At 34.2% G+C, this 14,730-nt stretch overlaps 1 protein-coding gene across 6 annotated transcripts in view; it reads right to left on the bottom strand.

Moving 5' to 3' along the window:
• Positions 1-14,730, bottom strand: part of LAMA2 (laminin subunit alpha 2) — a 641,423-nt gene that overhangs the window by 174,571 nt on the left and 452,122 nt on the right. For all 6 annotated transcript variants that reach the window (XM_082731189.1, XM_082731188.1, XM_082731187.1 and 3 more), the window contains one exon: positions 13,235-13,428. In XM_082731189.1, coding sequence (XP_082587315.1) covers positions 13,235-13,428 — 194 coding nt within the window. The remainder of the gene's footprint in view (positions 1-13,234; positions 13,429-14,730) is intronic.

Genomic DNA, 14,730 nt, shown 5'->3' on the forward strand with positions numbered 1-14,730 from the left:
TTATAAAATGATATGTAAATTGTGAATGAGGGTTGGAAGAGAACATTGAATTTGTATTAACCTAACGTACTAAGGAGAAGTCCATCCTGCTTTGGAAAGTCCAACAAAAATATCTCTTCAGAACTCACCAACAATTGGAAGGGAAGAAGACACAGAGAGTTACCCCAAATTATTCCTATTAGAAAAAAATAAAATGACTTAGAAAGAAACCTGAGCACCCAGCTAGTGTGTTTTTCACTTACATAGAAAGTAGGACTTTACTTGACAATCCCTGATGTATAAAAATCTATAATGACTCCCATATAACCACCATAATATTTTAAATCTTAGAGGAAAGAGTCTCAACAGTTAGTAGGAGGAAAGTATGTACCTATTAACATTATATGATTTTAAATTTTTCATCTTTTAGCCTATTTTATCTTTATTCTTTATTGAGGTAGCATGGGCTTTAAGCACAAAAAGTAAATGAATAAAGAGCTGAGTTAATCAATATTGAATATACTGGGGAAACCATGTCTGCTTTAGGTGTCTTGCATTGGCAGTCAGTGTAAAAGAAAGTAAGATTTGCAAGGCACATCCAGGTTCAAATCATAGCTCTATGGAAAAGTCACTATAAGATACAGTGACTTAAATCACTTAATTCAGTTTTGTTATCACACAGTGGCAACAATAGTGTATAGGAACGTTACAATCATATAAAAGCATATAAAGTATTTAATATAGTGTCTGATAAATGGTAAGCTCTCAATATAGATGAACATTTAAGGAATCACTATTATGATGAAACAGGTGTGGTAAAAGGGGCTTTGGAGAATGCCTAGAATCTGAAGACAGATGTATTGGTTAGGCAGGCACTGATTTGGATTGGGGAGGTTGATAACCTTGGTGGGTTGAATTTGGCTCAACTGTCTAAACATTACCTATTAAGGGCATAGATTATTTGTATAAATTCCTCATGACAGTAATGGAAATTCCATGTATAAAAGGCCATGTCTCACAAGAAATCTACCATTTGGGGTCTCATTAAATCCTAGCTTGCTCACTGGCAATTGTCCATGGCAGCTATAAGTCTTTTAGGTGCTCTAGGGAAACTCTTCCATAATTTCTGCATTTGCTCTTACTGCACAATCTCTAAAGCACAATTTCATATCCTCTGTTAAATAAATTAACTGTGTAACTAGCTTTACAGGAGGTATATAGATTCTTTCCTCAGGTATGCAGCTCTCTTGAGATAATGAAATGATCATGCTTACACCATTTATTGTGTTTTTAAAAAATTTTTAAAAATATATAAATTCACAATGTGGGCCAAATTAAGTCATGTTTTCTAGAGAATTAATAAAAGAGAGAAAATTAACTATATAATTGATGCTACTAACCAGCATGCTAAATTATGACATAATAGGACAAATATTTTAATTTTTATAGTCAGCACCATCTTAACAACCAGCACCAATTTATTTCTTTGATTTGTCAATGTAACATGTGCTTTAAGCTCAGAAGAGATTTTTCTCAGAAGACATTTCTCTTACTACACATACATATTCTCTTACCAAAACCAGGCTCATCTACCCAAACTACCCTCATCCACACCCACTGACAGGCCTTACACAATTCTACTATAGTCACATGTGTTAAAACAGACTGCAGATCAAACAGGCCAGGTGAATCATTCTTTCATATTTTGCTCTTATTTAGCTTCAGGATATAGAAAGATCTTAAAAAGAGATTTGAAGATAAGTCAGTTATGTCCTTGATTAATTATCTTATTTCAAAGCTAGAAGTAGAAACTGAGTCCTGGGAAAGGTCAATATAGTAGAAATATGGCATATTTTTCTGAAACAGGAGAAATTTTAAAATATGAGAAAAGGAGAGAAGTCTAAAGATAATCTATGCAAGAATTCTAACAGTTAATCTAATAAAGGGTAAAGAGTAAACATTACTAGAAATAGAAATCACTAATGTTTCAGAAGAAAATCTACATGGTATTCACAAAATAAAATATTTCTTATAAATATCTTAAAATATAAAAGAAATATTTATAAAGTAATTATAAACACTTAAGAAAAAATGTACACATATAAAAAATCCCCATAACTTAGCACTTCTTTTGTATAGGAAAAAAATCCATTATTTAATCCTACAGAAGAATATTAAAATTTCCTGAATATAGCAACTGACCTGAATATCATGTATAGCAATGGGATGTACATTTCTCTGTGGAACAAGAAAAATGCAAATGAACATTATAAGGCTGGAGTAAGTCTGTCACTGAAGGACTAGCACCTTTGCTACCACCTAGGACTCTGGGAGGTTTAAATTTCACTGATGTGAAGGAGAATAAATAGCTTTAAAAAAATTTTTTTAATGAGTTTTCTTATAAAGCTATTTAAACATATATAAAGCATTACTCATCAACAAAATAAGAACTTAGAGCCACTGTTGTTGACGGGAAGAATGACAACTCCCTTTAAAATAAATGGTCAGAAGGTAATCCCATTATTTTATCTCTCACAGTCTTTAATGTGTTATTGTATTTTTTTGGTCATGCACATCAAACGTGGTGTTTGTATTTCAAGTTTACTTCTAGATAATTAAGAAAATCAATGATTTAAAATTCAAGGGCTGTTTACATTAGTGTTTGTATTTGGAGCATCGATATATTATCTAGTTAAATACATCAATGTCAATAATATAACTTGAAAATAATAATAAAACTAATTTGATTGTATTAGAAGTACACTATAATTATCATTAAAATATATAATATTAAAATAATGTATATGCATATAACCAATAAATGAATATGACAATGCACATGTATATCATGTATTACATTTAATCTTTCTCTCCCCTCAACCTTGAAATTTACTTTTACTTTAATGTGATATATTTTTATTAAAGATGATAGAAATACATTGAAAAAATGGCTTAAAGCCCATATTAGCATACATACCCAGTTTTCACTTTTTCTGGCACATTTTAAAAACCAGCCTTAATACATGGAGACTAAACAATATGCTACTAAATAATGAACTGATCAATGAAGAAATCAAAGAGAAAAAAAAAATCATACATGGAGACACATAAACATGAAAACAGATGGTACAAAATTCTTGGAATACAGTGAAAGCAGTTCTCAGAGGGAAGTTAATTGCAATAAAGGCTTACCTCCGGAAACAAGAAAAATTTCAAATAAGCAACAGTTCTTTACAGTGAAAAGAACTAAAAGAAGTAGAATAGAGGGAAGATGGTGGAAAGTAGGGGACCTGCATTTATCTGGTCTCTTGGATTGAGGTAGATATCTATCAAATCATTCTGAATTCCTGTAAATTCAACCTGAGAACTAAAAAAGAACTGCTGCAATTCTACAAATAGAAAAGCGACCACTTTTTGCAAGCATTGTGAAACCCTTCAAGGAACAAAAGCCCCATAGAGCAACCCAAAGCAGCTTACACTGAGCTTGGCTCCCTGGTAAGGGGGACAGAGGTGCAAATCTGCCCAGGAAAAGATACCTGAGAATCAGTGCACCAGGCCTCTCCCACAGAAGACCAGCATGAACATCAGGCAAAATATCAAGTTTATGGATCACATGGAACTGAAAAACTCCTGTGCTAGGCAAAAGTAGTATACAGAATTTGAGATTTTTTTCTCATGAATATTTATTCTCTTAGTTTAAATTTTTTCTTTTTTTGTTTTTCCTTTCTAACTAGTTTCTTTTTTCCTTTTCAACTAGTTCTCTCCTTCTTTCAACTAGTTTCAACTAGCTTCTTATCAACTTTTTGTTTTTAAGACTTTTGTAATCTTCATTTTGATATTTATTTATTTATTTGTTTGTTTTTAGAATCTTATTTATTTATTTGACAGAGATCACAAGCAGGCAGAGAGGCAGGTAGAGAGAGAGAGAGAGAGAGAGAGAGAGAGGAGGAAGCAGGCTCCCTGCTGAGCAGAGAGCCCAATGCGGGGCTCAATCCCAGGACCCTGAGATCATGACCTGAGCAGAAGGCAGAGGCTTAACCCACTGAGCCACCCAGGCACCCCCATTTTGATATTTACACTTTACAGTTATATTTTTAATTTCTGGCTTCCTTTCACTATACTCATTTTTGTATATATATAAGTTCTTTCTTTACAGTTTTGGAGTTTAGTGTTTTCTAACAAACAAACCAAAATACACCCAGGATCAAGAGTATCACTCTGTTTTTTCCACCTGTGAGATTAGATTCTTTTCTTCCCCACATTTTCCTTTTTCTTTTCTTTACTTTCTGTTTTTTTTTTTTTTTTCCTTTTTTGATTTCTGACCTCTTCAGATTTGTCTAGTGTGTGGATATAGTTTTATTTTGTTCTCTCGTTCATCTAGTCTCTGGACAAAATGATTAGAAGGAGAAATCCACAAAAAAGAAAGAACCAGAGGTAATACTGTCTGCCATCAATCTAATCGATATGGATATAAATAAAATGTCAGATCTAGAATTCAGAATAAATGATTATAAAGTTACTAGCTGGGCTTTAAAAACAAAGTAGAAAAAACATTAGAGAATCTCTTAGTGCAGAAATAAGATCTAATCAGGCCAAATTAAAAATGCTTTTATGGAAACAGAGTCCAAAAATGGATGCTCTAACAGCTAGGGTAAATGAGGAAGAAGAGAGAATCAGTGACATAGAAGACAAAATGATGGAAAGGAAGGAAGCTGAGGAAAACAACTAATGGACTATGAGGGAAGGCTTTGAGAAATTGGTGATACCATAAAGCGAAACAATATTAGAATTATTGGGGTCCCAGAGGAAGAAGAAAGGGAGAGAGGGACAGAATATATATTTGACCAAATCATAACTGAGAATGTACCTAATCTGGGGAAGGAATAGGTATTCAAGTCCAGGAGGCACAGAGAACCCCCCCTCAAAATCAATAAAATAGGTCAACACCCTGACATTTAATAGAGAAGTTTGCAAATTTCAGAGATAAAGAGAAAATCCTGAAAGCAACAAAAGTACAAGGGTAGGAACATTAGACTGCAGCAGAACTATACACAGAGACCTAGCTGGTCAGAAAGGGCTGGCCTGATATATTCAGGGTATTAAATGAGAAAAACATGTAGCCCAGAATACTTTATCCATAAAGGTTGTCATTCAGAATGGAAGGAGAGATAAGTAGTTTCCAGGAAAAACAGAAACTGAAAGAATTTGTGATAATGAAATCAACCCTATAAAAATATTAAAGGAAATCCTGTAAGCAAAGAGAGAGCTCTAAAGTAATACAGACCAGAAAGAAACAGAGACAATTATAGAAACAAGGACTTTACAGGCACTAAATTCCTACCTTTCAATAGTTACTCTGAAAGTAAATGGGCTAAATGTTCCAGTCAAAAGACACAAGGTATCAGATTGGATAAAAAAGCAAGACCATCCATATTCTGTCTACAAGAGACTTATTTTTGACCCAGAGACACCTCCAGATTGAAAATGAGTGTGTAGAGAACTATTTATTATGCTAATGAACATCAAAACAAAGCTGGGGTAGCAACTTTTTTTTCAGTCAAATTTGATTTTAAACCAAAGATATAATAAGGAATGAAGAGGGACACTATGTCATACTTAAAAGGTCTACACAACAAGATTTAACAATTATAAAAATGTATGCTCCTAACTTGGGAGCCACTAATTATATAAGCCAATTAATAACAAATTTAAAGAAATACATTGATGATAATAAAATAGTCGGGGACTTTAACACCCAATTCACTACAATGAACAGATCATCTAAGCAGATGATCAACAAGGAAACAAGGGATTTGAATAACACACTTAACCAGATAGACTTCACAGATATATACAGAGCATTCTACCCTAAAACAACAGAATGCACTTTCTTCTTGAGTGCATGTGGAACATTCTCCAAAATATTGGGTCATAAATCAGGTCTCAACTGGTACCAAAAGATTGGGATTATTCCCTGAATATGTTCAGACAACAGTGCTTTGAAACTTGAACTAAATCACAAAAGGAAATATGGAAAGAACTCAAATATATGAAGGTTAAAGAGCAACCTATTAAAGAAAGAATGGATCGACCAGGAAATTAAAGAATTAAAAAAATTCATGGAAACAAATGAAAATGAAAACACAATAGTTCAAAACCTTTGGAATGCAGCAAAGGTGGTCTTAAGAGGGAAGTATATAGCACTACAAACCTTTCTTAAGTAATAAGAAAGGTCTCAAACAATCTAACCTAACACCTAAAGGAGCTGGAGAAAGAACAGCAAACAAAGTCTAAACTAAGCAGAAGAGAAATAATAAAGATTAGTGCAGAAATCAATGAAATAGTAACCAAAAGAACAGTAGAACAGATCAATGAAACTAGGATTTTGTTCTTTGAAAGAATTAAGAAGATTGATAAACCATTAGCCAGGCTTATCAAAAAGAAAAGAGAAAGGACCCAAATAAAATCATGAATGGAAGATAAGAGATCACAACCAACACGGAAGAAATACAAACAATTGTAAGAACATATTATGAGCAAGTACATGCCAACAAATTAGGCAATCTGAAAGAAATGGACACATTCCTAGAGACATATAAACTATCAAACCTGAACCAGAAAGAGAAAACTGAACAGATCCATAACCACCAAGGAAACTGAAGCAGTAATAAAAAAAAAATCTCCCAACAAACACGAGCCCAGGGCCAGAAGGCTTCCTGGGGGAATTCTACCAAACGTTTAAAGAAGAATTAATACCTATTTTTCTTAAACTCTCCAAGAAATCAAAATGGAAGGAAAACTTCTAAGCTCTTTTTATGAGGCCAGCATTACCTTGATCTCAAGACCGAGAAAAACCCTACTAAAAAGGAGAATTACAGATCAATATTCCTGATGAACACGGACGCAAAAATTCTCACCAAAATACTAACAAGACGGTATCCAAGAATACATTGAAAGGATTATTCACCATGACCAAGTGGGATGCAAGTTTGGTTCAACATTCACAAATCAATGAATGTGATACACTAGATTAATAAAAGAAAGGAGAAGAACCATATGATGCTCTTAATAGATGCAGAAAAAGCATTTGACAAAGTATGGCATCCTTTCTTGATTTAAACTCCTCACAGTGTAGAAATAGAGGGTACATATCTCAGTATCATCAAGGCTATGAAAAACCCACAGTGAATATCATTCTCAATGGGGAAAAATAGAGCTTTTCCCCTAAGATCAGGAACATGGCAGGTATGTCCACTATCAACACTGCTGTTCAACATAGTACTAGAAGTTCTAGCATCAGAAATCAGGCAACAAAAGGAAATGAAAAGCATTTGAATCAGCAAAGAAGTCAAACTCTTACTCCTTATAGATGACATGATACTCTATGTGGCAGACCCAAAGACTCTACCCCCAAAATGCTAGAACTCATATAGGAATTCAGTAAAGTGTCAGGATATAAAATCAGTGCACAGAAATCAGTTGCATTTCTATATACCAAGAGGGATAAAGAAGAAATAAAAATTAAGGAGTTGATCCCATTTGCAATTGCCCCCAAAACCCATAAGATAGCTAGAAATAAATCTAACCAAAGAGGCAAGAGATCTATAAGTAGAAAACTATAGAGTACTCAAGAAAGAAATTAAGGAAGACACAAAGAAATGGAAAAACATTCCATGCTCTTGGATTGGAAGACCAAAATACTTTCAAGATGTCTATGATACTTGTAGCAATCTACAAATCCTACAAATTCTAGAGGAAAACACAGGCAGCAACCTCTTTGTCCTCTGCCACAGCAGCTCTTTTGCTAGACATGTCTTCAAAGACAAGGTTAAAAAATGAACTATTGGGACTTCATCAAGATAAAAAGCTACACAGGGACACATGGGTGGTTCAGCTGGTTAAGCGTCTGCCTTTGGCTCTGGTCATGATCCCAGGGACCTGGGATTATGCCCCACATCACACACTCCACTCAGTGGGGAATGTACTTCTTCTCCCTCTCTTGCTCCCCACTGCTTGTGCTTGGTCCCTCTGTCAAAATAAATAAATAAACTCTTCAAAAAAAAAAAAAAAGAAAGAAAGAAAAAAAAACCCCTTCTGCATAGCAAAAGAAATTCAACAAAACTGAAAGGCAACCTACAGAATGGGAGAAGATGTTTCGCAAATGATGTATCAAATAAAGGGCTAGTATCCAAGATCTGCAGAGTACTGATCAAACTCAACACCCAAAAAACAAATAATACAGTCAAGAAATGGCTAGAAGACATGAACATACATTTCTCCAACGAAGACATCCAGATGGCCAACACATGAAAAAATGCCTCACATCACTTGGCATCAGGGAAATATAAACCAAAACTACAATGAGATATCACCTCACACCAATTAGAATGGCTAAAATGAACAACTGAGGAAATAACAAAATTTGGCAAGGTTGCAGAGAAAGGGGAACCCTCTTACACTGTTGGTGGGAATACAAGCTGGTACAGCCACTCTGGAAAACAGTATGGATTTCCTCAGGAATTTAAAAGTAGAGCTACCCTATGATCCAGCAATTGCACCACTAGGTATTTACTCCAAAGATACAAATGTAGTGATCTGAAGGGGCACCTACACCCCAATGTTCACAGCAGCAATGTCCACAATAGAAAAGTTTGGAAAGAGCTGAGATGTCTACCGACAGATAAATGGATAAAGAAGTGTATATATACTATATACTGAGTACTATTACATATATATGTAATAGTACTCAGCCATCAGAAAGTATATATACTATATACTATATACTATATACTGAGTACTATTACTCAGTATATATACTATATACTGAGTACTATTACATATATATGTAATAGTACTCAGCCATCAGAAAGGACAAATGCTTACAATTTGCATCCATGTGGATGGAAATGGAGTGTATTACACTGAGTGAAATAAGTCAGTCAGAGAAAGGCTATCATCATATGGTTCTATTCATATGTGGAATATAAGAAACAGCACAGAAGATCATAAGAGAAAGGAGGGAAAAATGAAAGGGAAGTCCTCAGAAAGGGAGAAAAACCTGAGAGACTTTTAACTATAGAAAATAAACTGAGTGTTGTTGGAGGGGAGGTGGGTTAGGGGATGGGGTAATTGAGTGATGGGCATGAAGGAGGGCACATGATGTGAGAAGCATGGGGTATTATATGCAACTGATGAATTATTGAACTTTATATCTAATGATGTACTATATGTTGGCTAATTGAATTTAAGTAAAAAGAAAGAAAATGTAGCTAGAGTAATAAAACAAATGTTATAAAAGATTTAAAAAGAACTATAAAAAGAAGAAAAACAAAGCCCAAAGGTAGTAGAAGAAAGAAAATAATAAAGATTAGAACAGAAATAAGACAAAGAAAAAACAACAGAAATTATCAATGAAATCAAGAACTGGTTCTTTGAAAAGATAAACAAAATTGATAAACTTTTAGCCAGATTCATCAAGAAAAAAAAAAAAAGAACCCAAATAAATAAACAAAAGCAGAAATGAAGGACTCTGAAGAAATACAAGGAATTAGAATATTATGAAAAAGTATATGTCAACAAATTGGACAACCTAGAAGAAAATGATAAATTCCTAGAAACATATAAGCTTCCCAAACTAAATCAGGAAGAAATAGAAAATCTGATTAACTGATTGCTAGTAATGAAATTGAATCTGTAATCAAAAAACCTCCCCCAAAACAAATGTCTAAGGCTAGATGGCTTCACAGATGAATTCTACCAAACATTTAAAGAAGAGTTAATGCTTACTTGCCTCAAAGTATTAAAAAAAAAAAAAGTGAAAAGAAAACTTCCAGATTTATTCTATGAGGCCAATGGTTATTACCCTGATACCAAAACCAAAAATACTACAAAGAAAAGAAAAAAAGGCCAATATCTCTGATGAACATAGATGTAAAAATTCTCAACAAAATATTAGCAAACTAAATTCAATAATAAACTTAAAATATCATTCACCAGAATCAAGCAGGATTTATTCCAAGTATACAAGTGTGGTTTATTATTCACAAATGAATCAGTATACTACATCACATTATAAGATAAAGGAAAAAAAAAAAACCCAGGATCATTCTGATAGATGTAGGAAAAGTGTTTGACAAATACAATATTCATTCATAATAAAAATTCTCAATGAAGTTTATTTAGAGATAATATGCCTCAACATAATAAAAGTCATACATGAAGAACCCACAGGTTCTCATTCCCAATGGTGAAAAACTGAGAACTTTTCCCCTAATATCAGGAACAGACAAGGATGTCCATGCTCACCACTTTTATTCAGCATCCTATGGGAAATCCTAGCAATGGCAATCAGACACAAAGAAAACAAAAGGTAGTAATTGGTAAGAAGGAACTAAAACTGTCACTATTTGCAGATGGCATGATGCTATATACATAGAAAACCCTAAAGACTCCACCAAAAAACTTCTACAGCTGATAAATAAACTCAGTAATGTTGCAGGGTACAAAATTAATATATAGAAATATGTTGCATTTCTATGCACTAATAATGGAGTAGAAGAAAGAGAAATTAAGAAGACTACCTCATTCACAACTGCACCAAAAATAATAAAATACTTGGAATTAAACTTAAGGAGGTAAAAGGCCTATACTCTAAAATCTATAAAACATTGATGAAAGAAATTTAAGGTGACACAAAGAAACATCCCATGGCTATGGATGGGAAGAATTAATACTGTTAAAATGTCTGTACTACCCAAAACAATCTATGGATTGGATGCAATCCTTATCAAAATACCGATAGCATTTTTCACAGAAATAGAACAAATGATACTAACATTTTCATGGAACCACAAAAGACTCCAAATAGCCCAAGCAATCTTGAGAAGGAAGAACAGAATAAAGAGTCTCAAAGAAAACCCCAGGCTTATATGGTGAATTAATCAACAACAAAGGAGGCAAGACTATACTGTGGGGAAAAGACAGTATCTTCAACAAATGATATTGGTAAAACTGAACAGCTACATGGAAGAGAATAAAACTAGACCATTTTCTTAGACCATATAAAAAGCAACCAAAAAATGGATTAAAGACCTACATGTGAGACCTCAAATCATAAAAATCCTTGAGGAAAACACAGGCAGTACTTCTTTGATATTGGCCTTAGGAATATTTTATTAGCTATGTCTTCTCAGGCAAGGGAAATAAAAGCAAAAATAAACTTTTGGGATTACACCAGAATAAAAAGCTTTTGTACAGCAAAGGAAACCACCAACAAAACTAAGAGAGCCTACTGAATGGGAGAAGATATTTGCAAGTGATATACCTGATAAGGACTTAATACCCAAAATATAAAAAAACTTCTACAACTCAACATCAAAATTCCCAAATAATTTAATTAAAAATGGACAGAGGACCTGTATAGACATTTTCCCAATGAAGACCTGCAGATGGCCAACAGACACATGAAAAGACGTGCAACATCACTGGTCATTAGGGAAATGCAAATCAAAACCATGATGCAAGATCTATCCACTTTCACCTATTAGAATGGCTAGAATTGAAAAGACAAGAAATAAGTGTTGGCAAGGATGTGGAGAAAAAGGAATTGTTCATTGTTCGTAAGAATGTAAATTGGTATAACTGCTGTGGAAACAGTATGGAGTTTCCTCAAAAAATTAGAAGTAGAGATACCATACAATCCAGCAATTCCACTACTAGGTATTTAAACAAAGAAAATATAAATACTAATTCAAAAAGGTAAATGCACCTCCATGTTTATTGCATTATTTACAATGGCCAAGTTATGGAAGCAACTCAGATGTCCATTTTAGATGAATGTGTAAAGAAGGTGTGGTATATATATATACAGCGGAATACTACTCAGCCATAAAGAAGAATGAAATTTTGCCATGTGCAACAACATGGATGGACTTGGAGAGTATTGTGTGATATGTGTCAGACAAATGATGATATGACTTCACTTGTAAGTGGAACCTAAAAAACAAAACAAAAAAATGAAAAACTAGACACTTAAATACAGAGAATAAGCTAATAATTGCCAGAAAGGAGGTGGTGGGGGTTGTGTGAAATGTGAAATAGGTTAAGAGGTAAAATTTCTAGTTATAAAATAAATAAGTCATGGGTATGAAAAGTATAGCATTGGGAATATAGTCATTTGGTGACAGATGGTGACTCCACTTACGGTGACCATTGAGAAATTGCAAGAATTGTTGAATCACTATGTTGTACACCTGAAACTAATATAACTTTGTATGTTGATTATACTTCAAACCCATCCATTCACACATCCATGCTGGCCAGCCTTAGCTTTTGAGGTTACTCTTATAAAATTGGAATACAAACAAAAATTCTAATTAAAATGCTATTAAGATTAACACACACATAAGATGTGAAAACTAGAAATATTGGCATGCATAAATACACTAAAGTAGGTAAGTATTAAAATCAAAGCTACTCAAATATTTTATATTTCTATTTTTTTTTAAAAGAATTAAGACTACTAATATAAATTCCCTCAAGACAAAAAGAATGTAACAGTCCCTCCTAAATTTATAAATAACCTAATTTTAGATTAGAATTTATATTATCTAATTATATTTAACTACTGATAGTCAATGTACTTTCTATATGGCCTATGGGATTACTAAAGCTAGCAGCAGCAGTTTCAAAGAAAAAAAAAGCACACTGTTTTCTGTTTATTGCACCTGTGAGTAAAAATACTTGAGTTCACTGTCACTGCTTTCAGGATCTGCAGTTCAAAAGAAAGTTATGAAGCAGTATGCCCGTGGATTTCCCTACAAGCTAGGAAAGAAAAGTCAGTTGTAATTCAAGGCCTAAAGTGCCTGTCCAGTGGATTACAAATTCAGGAGGATTCTGAAAAATTGAATGAACCCAGGTCTTTAATCTGTCACAGAGCCTATGCCAACCCTGCGTAAAACTGCAAACTCTGAGCTGGAGAAAATAAAATAAAATATGCCTCTAGAAGCTTGGTCGTAGGTCTTCTGTGCACTGACTAAAGCATGCTGAGGATTTTCTCAGCTCTTCTGGACTCCACGGGACAGAGACAAAAACAGCAGGCAAACAGCATAAGGTAGATAGATAGTGTCAGGAAGAATGACGAGTAGCATTAGCTATTGCAGAAAAAGAAAAAATAAAAGAGTCAGTAGTTCTTATTGGAATCGAGACCGAAGTGGAAAAGGGCCCCCAGAATGAATGGCGAAGTTAGCGTACGTACACACACACTCCATGCCCTCGCGTGCATGCCAATGCTTGCAGCCATCACACTTCGGCCCTGTGGCTCCGGGGCGGCATGTGCAGAGCCCTGTGATGGGGTCACAGGGGACAGGCAGCGAGCCGTGGGGGTCACACTCACATTCTTGGCAGGAACCTCCAGGGCTGCTGGGGCTACCAGTATAGCCAGGGGCACATCTGAATTTAAACAGTGAAAAAGCAGGAGATTAATAATATGTCACGTCTCTCAATTGTTGTGTTTGTGTTGTGTTGGATGGAACCAAAGTGATACCGAGAGTCAACAGATCAGGAGCCAGTACACTTTTCCTGTAAAGAATTAGCCAGTACTGATTTTATACTTTTCCAGATCAAGATGCAAAATCAAATCCATTCGGTGAGGAATAAATACATTTCTAAGCATTTTTTTTTTTTTTTTGCTGATGGAAATCAAGATGGAATTCAAATTATTAATAATAATAACAACAAGAACAACAATATTTGAGTACAGATTACTTTGTAATAGTAATGTATTAATGTAAAATCAATCTACTAACAAGAAGGAAGTTCTTATTAAAGTGTCAAGTTTAGTGCTTCCTATCATCACACTGATTGTAAATGTTTGCCTGTAACAACCATTGTTAGCTTATAGTGCCATACAGAATCAGGCAATGGGCCAAATTCTGTGGGTCACTCTGCCTTCCACTACTCTAGATCATAAACATTGCTTTGAAGTCTTCTTTTTTAAAAATTATAAATAAATAAAATTATATATTGACACCTGGGCTTTCCTAGACTCATACATTTTAAAGATCAAAATGACCAAATAATTCAACCCACTAATTTTGAACAAAAAGAAGCTAAGTGGCAATAAACTATTAGATTTTCTATTTAACTTTACTGGTCTTTCTATCATATCATCCTCAAGATGGAGATTCCATCTTGAAGTGGGTTAATGTTATGGAAATAAATTATGTAATATTAATTTGAGATATTAGAAAGAAAATCCAACTGGATGAACCCAATATGAAATCAATTCATTGACTCTTCCACTCATTCATACATCCATTCACCTAAGTATATATCACTGTGGGTTATGTTACTGGAAACCTGGTAATAACAAGATTCTAGCAGGACCATATGCTCTGGGTTGCCTAGAATGGTCCCAAATTTCCTGTTGTCCTAGTTTAATTATTAAAACACTTCCTATCTCTCCTTAGAATATCCCGGTTTGGACAATAAATTACATATACAGTCAGCTAACTATAATCAACACCCACAGTTTTTGTTCCAGAGACAAGCATGGGAGGAAGTTGAGAGACAGTAGGAGGCTGAAGCCAAAAATTACAAACATTAGGCAGATAATCCCGAACTATCTTCAGTGGAAATTTGCACAAATAATTGTGAAAATTAATATATCTTGTGCTGGTAAGAAAAGGCAATGCAGGGGTGCCTGGGTGGCTCAGTGGGTTAAGCCACTGCCTTCGGCTCAGGTCATGATCC

Source organism: Mustela nivalis (genome assembly GCF_964662115.1).
Source record: "Mustela nivalis genome assembly, chromosome: 5".
NCBI lineage: Eukaryota > Metazoa > Chordata > Mammalia > Carnivora > Mustelidae > Mustela > Mustela nivalis.